Source organism: Trypanosoma melophagium, assembly GCF_022059095.1.
Source record: "Trypanosoma melophagium isolate St. Kilda chromosome Unknown ctg36segment0, whole genome shotgun sequence".
Taxonomy (NCBI): Eukaryota; Euglenozoa; class Kinetoplastea; order Trypanosomatida; family Trypanosomatidae; genus Trypanosoma; species Trypanosoma melophagium.
In genome coordinates this window covers 24,657-42,410 of record NW_027125173.1, presented here as the reverse complement: position 1 = coordinate 42,410, position 17,754 = coordinate 24,657, and the positions used below count along the sequence as shown (strand labels likewise).

Genomic DNA, 17,754 nt, shown 5'->3' with positions numbered 1-17,754 from the left:
TTATGTAAATAAATCAAAGAAAAAAAGAAAGAGAGGGTAAAAAGAAAAAAAGAAAAAAGGAGAATAATATCCTTGAACAAAACGTCAATTCTATTAATATAATAGGTATGTGGCGTTGTTATTATTGTTTTTCTTTTCTTGTAATTTGTGTATGTCTGCATAAGTGTTTTTTTTTTGTTTTATTACAAATGACCTTTGTATCACAGGAAAGTGTTTTTTTTTCGTTTTGCAATGTTGATTCAGATAAAAAAAGCAATTAATAGTAAGAAATGAGAGAGACTCTCACATTTCTATTAAATATGTATCGACCAAAGTTCTGTCATGTTTTGATTCTGTAATAAATTCTATTTATTGGACTTATCTATTTTCTTTTTTCTCTATGGTTACTTCATACACCTGTGGGTGTGCTGCACGTCATAAAGAAAAAAAGAAAAAACAGAAGAAAGGGAGTAGATCTACGCATTCGATTAGGTATATATATATATATTCATATACATAGTGAACGCAAGCGAAATACATTTATTTATTTAACGAGGATAAATGACTCTGCCACCGGATGCGGTGCCGCTGGCTGGGGCGAAGAATGTGAGTGTGGCTGTGCGTGATACCACACTGCACATCTTCTGCGATCTCACCCGCGACTACGGCATCAGCGGCTCTGGGAAGAGTGTTGTGATTGCGAGTTCCGGCGGTAATCGCCCGCTTGGCGCCACAAATGCGTTTATCGGTCTTAATATCTTTTGCAAAGCGGCGGCCGCACGTTGTGTGGATGCGGCGGGGGTGGCGGCCCTGCAGTCGTGGACGGCGCTGGGCACAGCGGCACAGTGGCGCGTGCATGGACCTACCTCTGTGGGTAAAGAGGAAGAAAATAATAATAATAATAATAATAATAATAAAGATACGGATAAGGATAAGAGTGAGTGTTGGGTATTGGAAATGGCGGTGGACTTTGCGCATGCAGGGGACAAGGTGGCGTCCTCTGGCAAATCTGTATTACTATCTTCTACCGGAGGAAATAAGGCGGTTGCCCAAACGGGCATTATGTGTGGGATGAACTGTTATCTCCCTATTGGTAAAGAACTGCGACTTGACAGGCTTAATACTATCATGGGATCACCACAACTCGCTAAAGGGGAAGTACGGGATGTTGGTGATGGATTTCAGGTGGAAATGTTAACGGAGACGCAGGCGATTATACACTGTGAGTATGTGCCGAATGAGGAGTCGGTTACAAAAACAATCCCATCCTTTACACTTAATGGTGATATCACCATAGCAGCTATGGTGAAATCAAGCAGAAAAAAGAGAAAGGGAGAGGAACAACAGACAGAAGTGAAAAAGGATAGTGAGGATGTTGTGTTTGCTGTACCTTCGCAGAAGTCCAAGAACCTTCTTGTGCGGTGTACGAAAAAGGTCACAGATGACAGTAAGAACAAAGATGATGATACTATTCTCGTAGAGTTTCAATTTGACCCAACACAAACGCAAGGCCGTTCCGCTTCAGGAAAGTCTATTACAGTAGCGACATCCGGTGGTTGGTGTGAGATTGGACAGGGTCTGAGCATCAGCTTTAACGCCTACAAATCCGCTCCGCCCGTCGCGTTAGAAGAAATTGTCTGTACTGTCGCAAAAGTACTGGACGCCCGCCCGCCCGAAGAAGTCGCCGCCCTCTCACTTAAAACAGTGATGGCCGAAGTGTTAGAGGGGTTGGGTGCTGAGAGTGGGGTGACAAGCGCAGTAAAGGAACAAGTAAAGAATGCCGTGATCAATTATATGAGTAAAGCAGCGGCGACGACGGATGGTGTGCCAGCGGCCGTGCGGGCAACAGTCGCCAAAGTTCTCGCATCACGTACAAGAGAGGATCTTGCCACACTTTCACTGAAAACAGTTATGGCGGAAGTCTCACAGGCGCTTGCGGAGGGGGAGTTAGCGGACGTTACTGGAGACTTGAAGGAACACGTGAAAACTGCTGTGATGGATTTTCTTCGAAGTAATATGAAGTAAAGGGTTTCTTTCTTTTCGATTTTATTGCTACCCATTGCTCTTTTTTTTTTTTTGTTTCCTTATTAACTTACTTATGGTTGAACGTTGCAATACTATTATGGGGGAAAACGATTGTTAGTAGAGGACTAAAAACAAAAAGGGGGATAATCAAAAAGTGAGTTCACTTTTTTTTTACATATATTGCTGTTGTTGTTGTTATTGCTTCTGCCATACCGTGTTGTCTTGTTGGAGTCTTCAATATCATGCAATTTGATGGGGAAAAAAAGGAAAAGGAAAATAACGTGAATATCACTCCTAACTTATCTAGGATAAGTTATAGTATTTCTTTATTTTTGTTTTTTTTTTGTCCTTTTTATTCTTCGTATTATTTTATTGCTTTCATTTCATTTTTCTTTGCAATGTGTAACTTTATCTTTTACTATTGTGCTGTCATAGTACTTTCAATTTGATGCTTTTCTTGATATTACTATTATTATTTATTTTACTTTTATTTTTGTTTTTGTTTTCTGCCCACCTGTACCTTGACCATTAGAAAATACTCCTCTTGCAGTTTTGCGAGAAGATCGGAAAACTACATTAGTTGAGCAGTGGGAATCCCAAAGGGAAAGAGAGGACTGATCTTCACAGACCCACAAACAACTATATATATATATATATATATATATAAGAAATGAGTTTCATACGAGAAGATACGAGTGAAGTGGCAGATATCCCAGGGACAAAAAATATTCGGTACATTCTTCGCGGAACACGACTCCTCACTCTTTTAGTGAATCTCGCCGCAAAAATGGAAGGTAAATTTGTGGCACAATCCAATTCTGCTCGTATTGAGGATCTTCCTCTATTGTTAGAACTCTCTGTTGGTCATTTCGGTCTTAACGCAGAGACAAGTATTGCAAAAGCTGCGGAAGTGAACACACTAACAACTATCGATCCCAGCACCAGTTGGGTTGTGGAAAACAATATTCTAAAAGTTCTTATTGATCTTTCAGCTGGTCCAGATAGTAGCAAAAATAATAAATTAGGTGAAAAAAGTATCATTGCTTCCATTAGAGCGAATAGTAAAATTGGTAAATCTAATTTTCATGTCTCAATGCGACTCTACTGTGAGGGTGGAGGAAAATGGCCATTACTGCTTTCACCACGAAGTGGGACTGAATTAACGGATGAAGGTTCTGCTCAGGGTCTAGTTGCACGGGCATTAGAATTTACTCCATCTGTTTCACTTCCACGTGAATATTATTCACCATCTGCCCATAATGATACGTACGAACTCAATGAATGTATTTCTTTAGATTTAGCTGTGCTTCCTATTATAAGATTGCGTATTAACATGGATGGAAAGGATGGACGGTATCAACGATTTACTGGAGATATATACGCAGGTATTGGAATTAGTTTAGATGTAGAGTTTTCCAGCAAAGGTATATCACCCATAGCTGGTAACCGTGTTGCAAGGGGTGGAAAACGTTTAAATGCAATTGCACGTGAAGAACGTGGTTTATCTGGTGAACCGATACTTGTTATTGAATTTGATACCACAAAGGACTTTGGTAAAACTGCAGGAGGACGACGTTTAATTAGTGATGCCACACGTTTTATTGTAAACGGACGTTTTAAGCTGAACTTTACCGCCACTGGACCACCTAATGTACTACCCAGTATCACCGATATGTACAGAACTGTCTGTAAATATCTTGATGCTATGCCAAACCCGTTATTGACATTAAATATGCCAGATGTACGGATGTTTGTGGCGAGGAAGTACCCGAGATTTGGAATGACGCGAGAAATAAAGAATCTTGTTTGGGAAGCTGTACGATTGTATGTGGTGAATGATTATATGCCTCAATCGTTGCGTGATTTGTCGTTATCACCAACACCTCTCCGAGTATTGTAGAGATTTCGAAAAGAAAAAAGAAAGAAAAATAATGTTTTTTATTTTTTATTTTTATTTTAGAGGATACCTTGCTTCTGCCCTTATATATATATATATATATATATATATATGTCTTTGTTTGCTTTTGTGTATGATCGCTTCCTTCCCATTGCTATACCGAGCAACATCTGTTATTCATACTGATGTTTACTTTCTGTGATTATTGTTATTGCCTGTGCCTGCGTATGTGAGTGAGTGAGTGTGCGTTTTTTCTTTTGCCATTATTTTTATTATTATTTTCTTTTTTTTTTTCGTCTTCTTAACGACAGCATAATTGGGGTCTCCTTTTTACCTCTTGCATAAATTAATTTAAACAAGCTATATTAGACTTAAACAAAGAATATAATTCAAACCAAAAGCGTAAATAACGGGGTGTGTTGATTACGAAGATACATATAGGCACATTCACCCAAGTAAGCAAAACATCACCTTTACCACCCCATACGAGTAGACTCTCCCTATAACCTTTTAACTACTAGGTGTATATATATACATATATATATATCCATTAATTTTTTTATCTTCGCATTGATTCAATCTTATATTTTACCACCTTCCATGAAACGTGTTCCGTACCGACGTGGCGGTAGTACACGTCGCAGTCTGCTACAAGCTTTCACTACAACTACTACGAATACCGCTACAACTGCTAGTATTAGTACTGAAAATAATAATAATAGTAATAATATTAATACGACTACTAGTACTGGTACTGGTTCAACAACTCCATTACCGGCCCAAAGTGACTCCATTCCGAGTTTTCAATGTCCGGAATGTTTCAACCTCTTCTTTACATGGACTAAATTCACCCAACATTTAGAAACCACCCAACACTTCTCTGCACGCTGTGTGGAGTGTCGGGAGTTACTCAAGTGCTTCGGCCCAACATATCCATACCGCCATGAGGCCCTCACCGGACATCGTGGACTTCTCGGTACATTTTACGTGCGGGAGGACTACGCCATTGATCACCCACCGCACCTCACACTCCCGCAGTACCGCTGTGAGTGTCTCGTTGTCTTTCTCACACCACTTGCACTCGCAGAGCATTTGCGTAATGACCACCGCGTTACCGCCATTAGCGATGAGGCTGTCTGTCTCACTTGTGGTGTGCGTGGCACAATAGCAGAGATGACGGCACACAGAATGGATAAACTGAATAATAAAGAGTTGCACAAGTTTGAGGTAAAGGGATTTAAGGCATCCAGATATCTTAAGGCGTCTCCACAGCGTCCTCCATGGCCGCAAGTGGTGCGATCGTATATTGTTCTTTATCAATGTCCTGTATGTATTTTATTGTTTGTTAACTGGGATGTTATGCAGCAGCATATGACAAGTACAGGGCATTGTCAGAATATTCTTACCCTTATGAATGCCCGCCCTGGGCACGCGAATCGTGAGAATAGCGATGAAACTCTTTCACCAGATGAATTTGAGGTTCTGGTGGATAGAGATGATCCAGAGATGCGTGCCCTGATATGTGAGACGCTGCCTGAATCTAGTTCCAGTGGCCCTAACCAGGGTGAGGATGAAGGTGATCGTTTGATTGCTTTTCAGTGTCCAGAGGAGAGTTGTGGTCGTGTATTTCTCACGCACGGGGAGCTGTTTGAACACATGGAAACTAACGGACACTATCCCAATGTACAGAATGAGGAAGAAGAAGTGGGAGAGGAAGATCATTTAGAAGAAGATAATGTGGAGGAAAAGAAAGAAAACGCATCTGAAGTTGTGCCTGCGTGGCAGTGGAACCTCGAGGCATATGAAGTGGAGTGTTCGTCAAGGGAACTCGTGCGGTATTTTGGCTTTTCACGTTGTCCGCACTGCCGCCGTGTACTTTCAACAGAATGGGAAGAAGTGTTAGTGCACATGCAAATACATCACCCTAATGCCGCGTCCATCCCAGTTGTGTCTTCCTCATCTATTCAAGAAGAGATAGAGGAATAGTGGATAGATGAGGCAATAATAGTAATAATAATAATAATAATAATAAAAGATTAGGGTGAGGGGTGTGTGTGGGGTGTGTTAATGGAATACAAGGCAAAAACAGCAAAGCTTACTGTGCAAGTTTTTTAAGACTACGGTATAGAAAACAACAAGAAAGGAAAAGAATAAAAAAAAAAGAGATAAAAAAAGGTGGAAGGTGGGAAAGGTGTCCCCGAATGAAATTACCAAAATGATATATTCATATGGGGTATGAGGGTAATCATTTATTGCCTTCCCAACCCCCCTTTTTCTTTCTTTTTCTTTCTTTATTTCTTTAAAACGTGATTTTTGACTTTGCGGTTTATCTGAAGATGTACTTACAGGATGGAGGTGTGCTACAATATCAAGCAGGTAATGAGGGTGATAAACACATGAGGTCCTTCACTGTATTTGAAAGGACATTTCGATGTGCCCGCCTTTGTTGTTTTTTTTTTTGGTTATTTTCTTTTTTTTTCTGTGTATGTGTATGTCTGTGTTACTTTTTCCTTTTTCTACTTGTTGATTATCGACACTTACGTTGTTTTTTCATCATTACTTTTTCGTTCACTATTTCGACGTCTCCTCTTGTGCATACCTCTCCTCTATTTTCTGACTCTCCTTTTCCTCTCCCGTGGTCATTTCTGATGTTATTTACTGTTTTTTTTTTTTTTTGGTTGTTTATTTATTTCCTTTTTTTCCTTTTGGTGGGCGTAATATATGCGTATCTTTTCTTTTTTTTTCCTATCTCACTTAACATGGTGTTTATCTTCTGTTTCTTTGTTCTACTGTTTTTTTTCTAGTGGTCTCCTTTTTTTTTCCTCTTTTTTTGTTTTGTCTTGCCGTTTTCTTTCGCAAGACTACTCGTTCTATCTTATTTGCATCTACAACACTTTGTATCTATTGTTTTCCCTTCTTTTTTTTTTGTTTTTTTTAGATTATATCTCTCTATTTATCTATTGTATCTGTCTGCCTCTACAAATACCATTGTATGTTAGAGAAGCGCAGATAATTGATTTGCGGAGATATACATACGTTTATTTTGTTTTTTGTGAGGGTTTGTATCAATCAAATGCGGGGTGGGGGAAAGGGGAGGGGAGGGGATTTTCTTTATTTTCTTCTTTTTGAATCTTTTCTACGTTCTTTTTTTTTGACTTTTTTCTCTGCTGTGTCTAGTGGGATCAATATTTAAAAAAAAGAGGTACCACTGAAGTCTCGACTCATGGAAAAAGGGGAAAAATAAAGAAAGAAAGAGAAAAGGCGTAAATAGGGCGTGTTGTATATATCTGTATGTGTTTGTTTATACTTCGAGTTCCTTTGTTATTCGCTATTTCATGTGTTTTTTTTTTTTACGTTCAATGTTGTTTTTTCTTTGTGTGTTTGACTGAAATAGAGAAGAGAGAAAGTGAAATCATAATGCACCTATGAACTCTGGAGTGTGTGCGTGTGTACATACTCCCATTTCTCTGGCTGTGCAGTAATAGCCGTGGGCATATTTTTTTACTATATATATATATATATATATATATATATATATGATATTTCTCTATCTCTGTGTGTGCGAACGTATGTAGGATATAAACATCAAATGGTAACAGAAAAAAAAGGGGAAAAGAAATATGAAGGAGGAGTACTTTAAAGAAAAATGAAAATAGTTATATTGAAATATGAAATTGATAAGGAAAAAAAGAGCGATGTGCGCATATTTATATGTAGCAGATCCATTTATTTGGTGGAGGGGAGAAAGATACAGGCACATATGAAAAAAAAAGATCAAATATTTTGCTTTGGTGTATTTTGTTTTTTTTTCGTGTGTGTTCTGATTTCTTTTTTTTTCTTTTTTTTGCGTTCATCTTTCTTTGTTTGTTTGTTATTCCCTATTCTTTTTTTGCTTTGCTTATCTTTTTTTTTTTTGGTTTTTTCCTTTTTTCGGTAATATTGTATTTGCGTGATGTAAGAGCTTGTAGGCAGTTGTTGGCGTGAAGACGGATGCTGAGGTCGCGCCCGTATTTATTTATTTGCGGCTGTGTGTTTCGTTATTTCCTTACGGCCAAATGAGAGAGTTGTACTTGAAAGATTGGAAATGCCATTGGTATATTTCCCTCATCTCTTTATTTACGTCTGTGTTTTTTTTTTTTTTTGTTTCTTTTTTGTTTTTGTGTGAAGGGGTTTGCTTATTCCTTCTTATCTGTAGGGTGAAGGGTTGAAGAAGAAGAAAAGAAGAAAGAGAGAGGGAGAGGAGAGAAAGGAAGTGAAAACATAAAGAATATATTTTATGTTTGCTGTTTGTGTGTATGTTTGTGTGTGTTTTTTTCCATTGCTTTGTCTTTCCTCTTCTTTACTGGGTTTTTCCTATCTTCCTTTTATGCCTGTTGTTTTCCTGATGATGATGATTGTTATTATTATTATTATTATTATTATTATTATTATTATTATTATTATTATTATTATTATTATTATTATTATTATTATTATTATTATTATTATTATTATTATTATTATTATTATTATTATTATTATTATTATTGTTATTATTATTATTATTATTATTATTATTATTATTATTATTATTATTATTATTATTATTATTATTATTATTATTATTATTATTATTATTTTATTTTTGGGGTGGTGTTCTCCTTCTGGTGTACACTTGAGTGCTTTTATGAAAGGAGAGTGTACTGCTTCCCCCCATTTTTTTTGTTTCTTTCTTTTACCGTGATGAGAGTTATTGGTATTCTCTTTCCTGTATCTATTTGTCTATTTTATTTATTTGTATGTGCCTTGCTCATTTCATTCATTCTTCGCTTCATTCCAGTGGTTGAAAGCTGCCGTCCGTTTCCTTTTTTTCACGTTTGTTACTTTTTATTTATTTATTTATTTATTTATTTATTTATTCTTTGTAGTGGGTGGTGTATGTATGTATGTATGTGCGTGTGTTTGTGTTTGTGTGTACGTTGGTCATCATTCCGTGTATCACCTTAACTGCCACTCTCCTTCCTACTGCCCCTCTTGTATTTTTTTTATTTGGTATTAATATTATTATTATTATTATTATTATTATTATTATTATTATTATTATTATTATTACTATTATTATGAGTTAGTATCACTAATACAAGGGTGGTTATTCAATGGTATATTATTCCTAATACCACTTATTGGGTGTTATTACTATGTTTGGCATTGCATATGCGGTCGAGAGGGGATTTTCGAGTTAACTGTACATAGATAAAAAGGATACGGGATCACTCTTCATTTCTATTTCTTTCTCTTATCTCCTTCACATTTCTCTATTTTCAACAAAGTGGATTGATGATATTTTCTTGTTGCTCAATATTATATATATATATATATATATAATTTATTTATTTATTCATTTATCTATTTATTTTCCTTTTTTTTCTTTTTTGTAAACATAAAATGAGTGTAGAATCAAGGAAAATAATAACAGGAGAAGAAGTCAATAATAATAAAAAAGATAGAGATATCCTTAGAGAAGAGATAAGAAAGAAGAAAAAAAGGGATAAAAATGAATCTTTATTATTGTTTATTGGAATATATATATATATATATATTTGTATATTCTGGCCTCTTTGTGTGAAGGAGAAGGTCTATAATTCTCTTGTTTTCCCTTATTGCTTTTGTTATTCGTGTGTTACCATAAATTAGGAATTTTTCTTATGCCGCTATACACTCGTATTATTAAATACACAGAACCTTCTCTCTCTCTCTCTCTCTCTCTCTCTCTATATATATATATATATATATATATATATATATATATATATATATATATGTCTTGGGTATGTATATATTCTTTAAGTTTCCAGGATGAGTGATCCATTTACAATGGTGTCCAGTAGCGAAAAGTCTCTTCGACTTGCCCGTCGCTATGCACTGGAGTCTAACTACGATGTGGCCGTCGCCTTCTACACAGGTATTGATAAAGACCTCACTAACTGTTTGCAGTGCGGTAGTAACACCAATAGTAATAGTAATAGTAGTAGCGGTTCTAGTCACAATAAGGAGGATTCCACCAATGTGGCACTATTACGAGAAAAAGTCGCTGAGGAGTGTATACTTGTACGTGCTATACAGGCAGAACTCAAAGCACTTGTAAATCCTAGCAGTGCCGCTCAACTTGATCGTCCCTCGCATGATAACATAAGTGACACCACAGTCCCCAGTCGAGCCGCCACCACACGTCCTGCAAGACGTACATCAACCACAATAAATAATACTACTGTAAGTAATAGAAACACTGTGGCGATGACTCGCCCAGCGGTGATGTCTGTTCCACCGCCTGATAGTACGGCCGCCCGCAATGAAATACTTTACGGTGATCGTGATCGCTTTGGACCGGTGCGACATAAAACACCGCAGCGCAACGCCTCACCACTCGTCCGTCGACGTGTAAAGGCGGGACTACAGCCACTCGCCACACGTACGGCCGGTAGAACCCCCGCAACGACTAGTAGTAGTGGTGCCGTTGGCAGTAATGTGAATAATAATAATAACAGTACAACTAGTAACACGACTAATCGGCCTCGTCGACAGGGTGCCCGAGCGGCTGTTCCCCGCTTTGCGGCCCGTGCCGGAGAGGAGGAGTTAGTTTCCCTCATTGAGGCCGACATGCACGTTGGGCCGCTCTCCCTCTCGTGGGATGACGTCGCTGGTCTCACCGCCGCGAAGGGACTGTTGGAGGAGGCGGTGGTGTATCCTGTCTTGATGCCGGACTACTACACCGGCATTCGGCGGCCGTGGAAGGGTGTTTTACTGTATGGCCCGCCGGGAACGGGAAAGACAATGCTCGCCAAGGCCGTGGCGTCGGAGTGTAATACGACATTCTTTAACATCTCCCCTGCCACACTGACGAGTAAGTGGAGAGGGGATAGTGAAAAACTTATTCGGGTATTGTTTGAAATGGCCCGCCACTACGCCCCAAGTACGATATTTATTGATGAAATCGATTCCCTGTGTGGACAGCGGGGCGATAGCGGCGAACATGAGGCCTCACGTCGAGCAAAGGGAACACTTTTGGCACAAATGGACGGTGTGGGTGTAGATCCTGGGAAAATTGTTATGGTGCTAGGTGCAACCAATCACCCGTGGTCTATTGATGAGGCTATGCGTCGTCGTTTAGAGAAACGTATTTATATCCCACTTCCAGATTTTAATGATCGTCTTGAACTCTTTCGCATCAATACCAAATCACTAAAGTTGTCTCCTGATGTTGATTTTACGAAATTATCTAAAATTCTTGAAGGACGTTACTACAGTTGTGCAGATATAACAAATTTGGTTCGCGATGCCGCCATGATGACAATGAGACGATTTATGGAAGAAACCGATAAAACAGAACTCAAAAAACGTGCAGCAGAAATTGGAAAGTTAGTGGCGGAACAACCAACGACTATGAAAGATTTCCTTGACGCAGTGAAGAATGTGCCTAGTAGTATTAACGTGGATCAGATTACAAGATTTGAGAAGTGGAAGAAGGAATTTGAGACGAACCTCTAGAAACAAAAGAAAAATTTTTTAATCATAGAGAAAGAAAAAAAGAGAGTTAAGAAAACCTCGTTTCCATTGTAAGAGAAAAAAAAAGGAATAAATTCGAACAATTAGAAGAAAAAAGAGAAAACGAATGATTGTAAAACCAACGGAAGAAAAAAGAAGATGGACTACTATACTATGTCAAGGTAACAAATAAAATGTTATTATTTCTTAGCATAAAATGTTTCTACTTATGGATGAGATGTCTGAATATTTCCTCTTATTTTTCCCTTTCATTTTATCTCTTTTTAAATTCAGCATTATTGATCTAGGCTAGATTTTTTCTCTCTTTTTTTTTCTCTTCATCTCATTCAAAAAAAAAATAGAGACGTATATATTTCTCTCTGAGATTGAGAAAAGAACAGGATATAAAAAAAAGGAGAGATTGAGAGAATATAAAAATTTAATAAAACAAGAGAAAAAAAACCTACAGATACAGAAAACATAACATTTACATACAATCACACCCCTACTATTGTTCCAGTAGAACTAGTAATTATTACCATTATTATTATTTTTTTTTTTTTTTGCGATGTCTAACTCACGCGGTGTAGGCCGTACGGAGTCTGAAGGAAAAGAAAACCACAGACGGCGGCAGCGCAGTGAATCTGTGTGTTCCACCGGCTGGCAAATCGCCTCCAATAGTCGTTGCATTGCCTGCGGCCGACTGGGCGATACGTGTGATTGTCGCACGACACGAATGGACCCAATGTTGAAGCGACAGAAACTTGATAACTTTCTGCTCAACACACCGTATGTTCGGTGTAAACAAATGAAAGCGCTGGATGAAGTTACTCGTGAAGAGTCCAAGCAGCGTCGACGGTTGGTGGAGCGCTGGGGCGATGTGTTGCAAGTCATCGCACACATTGCCTTTACAGAGCAGCGAATTGTTTCACTCCGGCATGAAGAGACCACAGAGCGTGAAGTGATATGTGCGACTGAGCGGAAGGAATGGGCAGAGACGTCTTCGTTTGCGGATCGGTGTATTGTATTACTTGCTGTGGCGAAACATGAGCGTGAAGAGAGGTTGAGTTTGTATTTGTCTGCAGAGCGAGAAGCCCAGAAAGTGATGATTTGGCACAACTTTATATTTCAGTTGCTGGGTTTACAAAGTCGTGAGTCTGCCTTACGTAATGCTCTTATTAATCACGAAGCTGCAGCTGTAGCTGCCCTAAAAAGTTTAGATGTAGAACTTCTTAATGCTATAGATAGGAATGAAAGAGAACGTCGTGGGGTTTGTGAAGAATATTGGGGACAACGTGAAGAAATTATCTTACAATGGCAGAGAGAAGTAGAAATATTACAAAAATGTATCCTAGATGATAAGGAACGTGTGGAATGGTTGAGACAGGAAAGGTTTCAAATATTTGAACTTTGTGTACAAGAGAAAACAGAGTTAGCCTTACAGGAGATGGAAAAAAGAGAAATATTGTATGGTAAGGCAGGGGATGAACATAATCTTGTGCTAGAAAAGATACGATGTTGTGAAGAGCAGAGAGATGCTATGATACAACAGGAAAGTGTAGCACGAATGATTATCATTCAAAATCTACATGATTCTTTTAATGAACTTTTATTAAAGTTTAAAAATGGAAAAGAAGAAATTCAAAAACTTAATGAACTTAAGTATCAGCAGATTGAAACTGAACTTCGTTTGGCAATCCATCACCTGCAACTTATTGCAGAAGAAGAAGAGGCCGTATTTACTGCACTTATTGCTCAAGAACATCGTGAAAAAGATCAACGATATCAATGGATGTTGGAAAAAGAGAGAGAACGTAATGAATTTGGACATTCTACCCTTCATCAAATACAACAATTATACAAAGAAGAAGAAGTAGCCCGTCATGCATTGGAAAGTGCCATGCAAGAGCATGAAATTGGGGTTGCTGCCTGGATTCAACAGAAGTTAAGAAAACTTCGAGAATTAACAGAAACTGTAGTAAACCAAAAAGGAAAAATACGAATGGAAGAACATGAAGAACGGTTTGCACTTATCTCATTTAAAGCAGAACACGAAGATGCTGTACGTCGCTGGATTGATCAAAAGGAAAGTGTACGTCAGTGTATCATCGCAGAAGAGACTTCATCCCGTTCTAATGTGTTGGAGATGGAACACACAACCAGAGAAGAAATCGTCTGGCATTTTGATTCTGGATTAGAAATATGTCACTCATTTCTTCAAGAACGTATGGAATCTCAAGTAAAGTTTCAACAGAAGGCTTTAATGGTATTAGGGGAAATTATGCAACAAGAGGTAAAAGCAATGGCTCTTTTACGAGATGCGGCCCAAAATGATATGGAACACGCTTTACAAGAAGAAAAACACAGATTAGTGTTGGAATTTTTAAATACTGAAACAGAACACCGAAGCTGTATGCTTCAACAAGAGGTACGTTGTCGTGAAAATATTTCTACACAAATGCAATTACAGAGATTTTTTTTCGAAAAAGAGGCACAAGAACTTTTAAAGGCACGATTATGTGAAATTATGGCAGTAGAAGAAAGTCAACGACTTGTGCTTCTTCATTTGGAAGAAGAATCTGCAGAACATCTTTGGATTCTCGCTAGACGTTCTTGGGAGGATGCCAAACGAAATGAAAAAGAACGTATTCGTGAAGAACTCCGCCAACGTGAGATTGCGCTTGTGGAAGATGCACGTCTTTACTGCGATGATGAAGTCCTTGTGTTTAACACAGCAGATACACCAGAGCAAAAAGATACTTTTACTGATTATGTTGTTATTGATGCATCCTGGAAACTCCAACGTCAAAATGTTTTAAGTGAGTTGGGCCTAGAAGAGAGGGATGGGGAAGAGTTAACCCCATCTTCTTTGGAGTTTCTGGTTAAAGTAGTTAATCTTATAACGGAGAGAAAAACACATGTGATGGCGGAATTACTTCAGATAGAAAAGGAAGCAGAAGAAATAGAACGAAAAGTAGAAAAACAGAAGACTCTACTATCAAATGCAAAAGAGCGATGTGAGGAGTTGAAAGAAAAATTAAACCGTGACACAGCTGAGCATGAAAGACTTGCGGTCATGTACCGTGATGCACGACAGAAGGAGGAATTACATCTAGAACGTGAACGTGAAAGACTTCAGGCAAAGGTGAAAGAACTGCGTCAGATGCAGGAGAACGTGTCTAGCATGCGAGAAACTATTCATAATCAGTATCAAAGTCGCTAAATGAGAAAAACACTAAGTAAAGGAAAATGAGTTTTGATTGAACGGAAGAAGAAAAAGGAAAAGAAAAAGAAGATGAATTTTATTTAATGGCCTAAGGTAAGGAAACGAAACAGATAAGCCTCCACTCGTAAAGGGGGTCATTATATCATTTTTTTTTTCCCCCTCGAATCACGGAGTAATTATTACGAATTGTCTTCCCTTATGCATGTGTCTGTTGTTTTTCTCTTTGTTTTTGCTGGTTTTAAATAGATTTCTAGATCAACCTTACATGAGAGGAAATAAGTGTGTTTTTTCTCTCTCTCTTTATTTATTTTTCGCTTCCGTTATGGACAATTTAGATGCTCCCCACGCCTTTACTCTTTCCACCCCTTCTTCCTCTGAGAAGGGAGAAAAAAATATTGTTATTGTTATTATTTATTTATTGTTTGGATTTATTTTTCTCTTCACCACATCGTCAGGTTTAATAAAATCTCAATAACTCTCTTTCTTCCGTGTACACGTCATTTCCATGTTTTTTTTCCCCCTTCTTCTACATTGTTTATTCTTTTTCTTCTCTAAATGGAGCACGTGGCACAAGGAAGATAAATGGAAAGTGAAATAACGATAGCCCAACTGCGCCACTGTGGTGTTCATATTCCTATACAGACATCTCTCGGTGAATTTACTGCAGTATCACTGTATGAGGTTTTGATAAACGCACTGAAACATCTTCACTTAATTCATGAATAAAATACAAGAGAGAAGTTTCCAATTTTGCTGGTGGAAGCTGATACCGCTGCTCGTCTACGTTATCTTAGTATATTAACGAAAAAATTACAGGAAATCGGGTGTGCTTTCATTCAAGATGAACATTTAATGTATCCTACAGAGTCTAGTACAAGAAAAATCCTTATGTGGCTTGTTACTAAGTTTCATGGAATTGCTACAACTCAAAACAATAACGATAAAAAATATAAAAACTCACCAATAGGAGAAGCACTCTTTTCATTTCAATCTTTAGTGCGAAACTACAATCAATGCGATGAAAGCAAAAATGAAGAAAAGGGATACATTTATCCACTTATGGTGGTTTCCACAGTGAGGCGACCCTTCTAGACTGTAATTGTTAGTAAACCTGAAGAAATAAATTCAAATATTTCACGATGGCAACAAATAGAAAAAGGATATAGATCTATGCATCCATTTCTTTTTCCCATACAGGGGAAAAAATGTGGCAACCACATTTGAGTGAAGTGTTTCTTTATTCTTTTCAGGAATTTCGTGCAGCAGATCGCACCCGTGAAGATGAATTTATCCATCATTACTTAAAAAACCCGCTTATGACTAAAAATCACACAAACAATGACAAATTATTACTTAATATACGTTTGAATTCCAAGATTGCAAAACAAAGTGCTTTACCACTCAATTCGTCTCATTTACGACAGTATGCTTTTAAAAATGATGCCTTTTTCTACAACCCATCAGAAGATGCTGTGGGCGTAGAAGGTATCACAACATCAGATATAACTTTGATATATGAACATAAGGAGCAAACTGAGAATGCTTTCCAAACTTTAAACGAGGGTGAAGAAAAACATAGGGTTATTGACTACAAGGCATTACTCACACAAAATGAGAATAGTATTCTCAGAAAATACAATGACGCTAAAAAAGAACTTTGGCTTCTCAGAAATACCTTTTCCGAGCTAACAGCAAAAAAATTACGTTTTGATGATGATCTACGAAATCTTTTTCACAAACTGGAGGAGCAAGAAAAGGAGTGAAATCAAAGTAAAGAAGATGCACAACGTTTAGAAGAGATTCTTAATTTGATAAGTAAAGTAAAAGATAGTGAAACTCAAATTCAAACGGAAATAGATGAGTTGTTAGAGTCAGTAGAAAATTTCAGGAGTGGAATTATACTGAAACTCCAGAAAGTAACGAATAAACGTTCGGAATTGATAGAGGAATTACGTGTCGATGGTAGTAATCATGAAGAACAGTTAACATCTTTGCGTCATGCAGTTAAAGAGGTAAAAAAGCGCATTCGTGCGAAGCGGCAGGATATAAAAAAATTGCAAGAAGATATTCCAGTCCATGTTGAAGGTATTGACCGACTTCAATTTCTTCGATACATTTGGGATATGACATTAAGCTCGTGTGGACAAAAAACACAATTGACTGCGGTGGTACGTGACACAGTGGAGTATAACAGACGTATTGAAGCGTTAGAACGACATCTCAGACTTTACTTTGCCAGACGTGAGGCAGAAGTATATAAGGCGCCCACCAAATCAGAGTCTGGAAGTGTACTGAAGGAACTCCAGAGAAGTATTGTGGGTGTGCGGGAGGGATACCGTGCACTTGTCGGCGCTATCGGCCAACGTGGAGAACTTCTCGTGGAACTTCATCGCATGAATGATCGCGTGGATACTCTCAGGGCGGAGGTGAACGCTTGCAATTCTGTAAAAGTGGAAGATGATGTAAAGGAACTGCGTAAGAGGAATAATGCGGTTTATGAACATCTTCAAGAACAACAACAACAAAAAAAAAATAAGGTTTCTGTGGAGGTAAAAATGTGATAACGTGAAGATAAGTGCTCCCATCCCTGTTTGCACTGTATTGAACCCAACCTTGCGATGTAAAAAATGCTTACATCATTACCTCATGTCCTCCTTCTTCCTGTTGTTGTTGGGTGATGCGTTGCTGCTTCATTGATAATTAATTTACAGAGGTTCATCTGTTTTTGTGGCTAATGGCACTCCGTGAACAAAGAAACCAGCAACACATGGCCATGTGAATCACTCAAGGTGACTCACTGTGGGGGAGCCAATTCTCTTTTTTTTGCTAACAGAAGAAGTCGAGTACAACTAATTAAATTAACAACAAAAAAAGTGAGGTGGCTGTCTGATATTGTATTTGATCTTTGAATGTATCACATGTCTATTCTTCTTCCCTTAATGGAAGTTGGGATATGAATTGTACAGCTTATTGTATGTGATAGAACAGACCACAACTCCATTATAACTATCATTGCATATTCATAAATTGTCTGTGATCAGATTAATAAAGAAAGTGGAAAGGGACACTTTCCTGTTAGGGGCGAATAAAGACTCCTATACCATAG

General features: G+C 38.0%; 7 protein-coding genes across 7 annotated transcripts; all 7 read left to right on the top strand.

Moving 5' to 3' along the window:
* Nucleotides 1-540: 540 nt before the first annotated feature.
* On the top strand, nt 541-2,004 carry LSM04_002285 (uncharacterized protein; the record flags this gene model as incomplete). Its single annotated transcript, XM_067330630.1, has 1 exon — nt 541-2,004. The coding sequence occupies one exon, from the start codon at nt 541-543 to the stop codon at nt 2,002-2,004; it is 1,464 nt and encodes a 487-aa protein (XP_067188511.1).
* Nucleotides 2,005-2,674: 670 nt separating this feature from the next.
* Nucleotides 2,675-3,904, top strand: LSM04_000176 (uncharacterized protein; the record flags this gene model as incomplete). The annotated part of the gene is made up of 1 exon (XM_067330629.1): nt 2,675-3,904. The coding sequence occupies one exon, from the start codon at nt 2,675-2,677 to the stop codon at nt 3,902-3,904; it is 1,230 nt and encodes a 409-aa protein (XP_067188484.1).
* A 597-nt stretch (nt 3,905-4,501) lies between these two features.
* Nucleotides 4,502-5,887, top strand: LSM04_004177 (ZN622/Rei1/Reh1; the record flags this gene model as incomplete). Its single annotated transcript, XM_067330627.1, has 1 exon — nt 4,502-5,887. The coding sequence occupies one exon, from the start codon at nt 4,502-4,504 to the stop codon at nt 5,885-5,887; it is 1,386 nt and encodes a 461-aa protein (XP_067188532.1).
* A 3,849-nt stretch (nt 5,888-9,736) lies between these two features.
* LSM04_005074 (Vps4 oligomerization) lies at nt 9,737-11,425 on the top strand (the record flags this gene model as incomplete). Its single annotated transcript, XM_067330626.1, has 1 exon — nt 9,737-11,425. One exon carries the CDS (start codon nt 9,737-9,739, stop codon nt 11,423-11,425), a length of 1,689 nt encoding a protein of 562 aa, XP_067188543.1.
* Nucleotides 11,426-11,990: 565 nt separating this feature from the next.
* LSM04_008349 (uncharacterized protein) lies at nt 11,991-14,645 on the top strand (the record flags this gene model as incomplete). The annotated part of the gene is made up of 1 exon (XM_067330625.1): nt 11,991-14,645. One exon carries the CDS (start codon nt 11,991-11,993, stop codon nt 14,643-14,645), a length of 2,655 nt encoding a protein of 884 aa, XP_067188579.1.
* A 585-nt stretch (nt 14,646-15,230) lies between these two features.
* LSM04_006532 (uncharacterized protein) lies at nt 15,231-15,740 on the top strand (the record flags this gene model as incomplete). Its single annotated transcript, XM_067330624.1, has 2 exons — nt 15,231-15,322; nt 15,383-15,740. The coding sequence occupies 2 exons, from the start codon at nt 15,231-15,233 to the stop codon at nt 15,738-15,740; spliced, it is 450 nt and encodes a 149-aa protein (XP_067188558.1).
* Nucleotides 15,741-15,853: 113 nt separating this feature from the next.
* LSM04_004453 (uncharacterized protein) lies at nt 15,854-17,209 on the top strand (the record flags this gene model as incomplete). Its single annotated transcript, XM_067330623.1, has 2 exons — nt 15,854-16,268; nt 16,470-17,209. 2 exons carry the CDS (start codon nt 15,854-15,856, stop codon nt 17,207-17,209), a joined length of 1,155 nt encoding a protein of 384 aa, XP_067188535.1.
* Between the last annotated feature and the right edge of the window lie 545 nt (nt 17,210-17,754).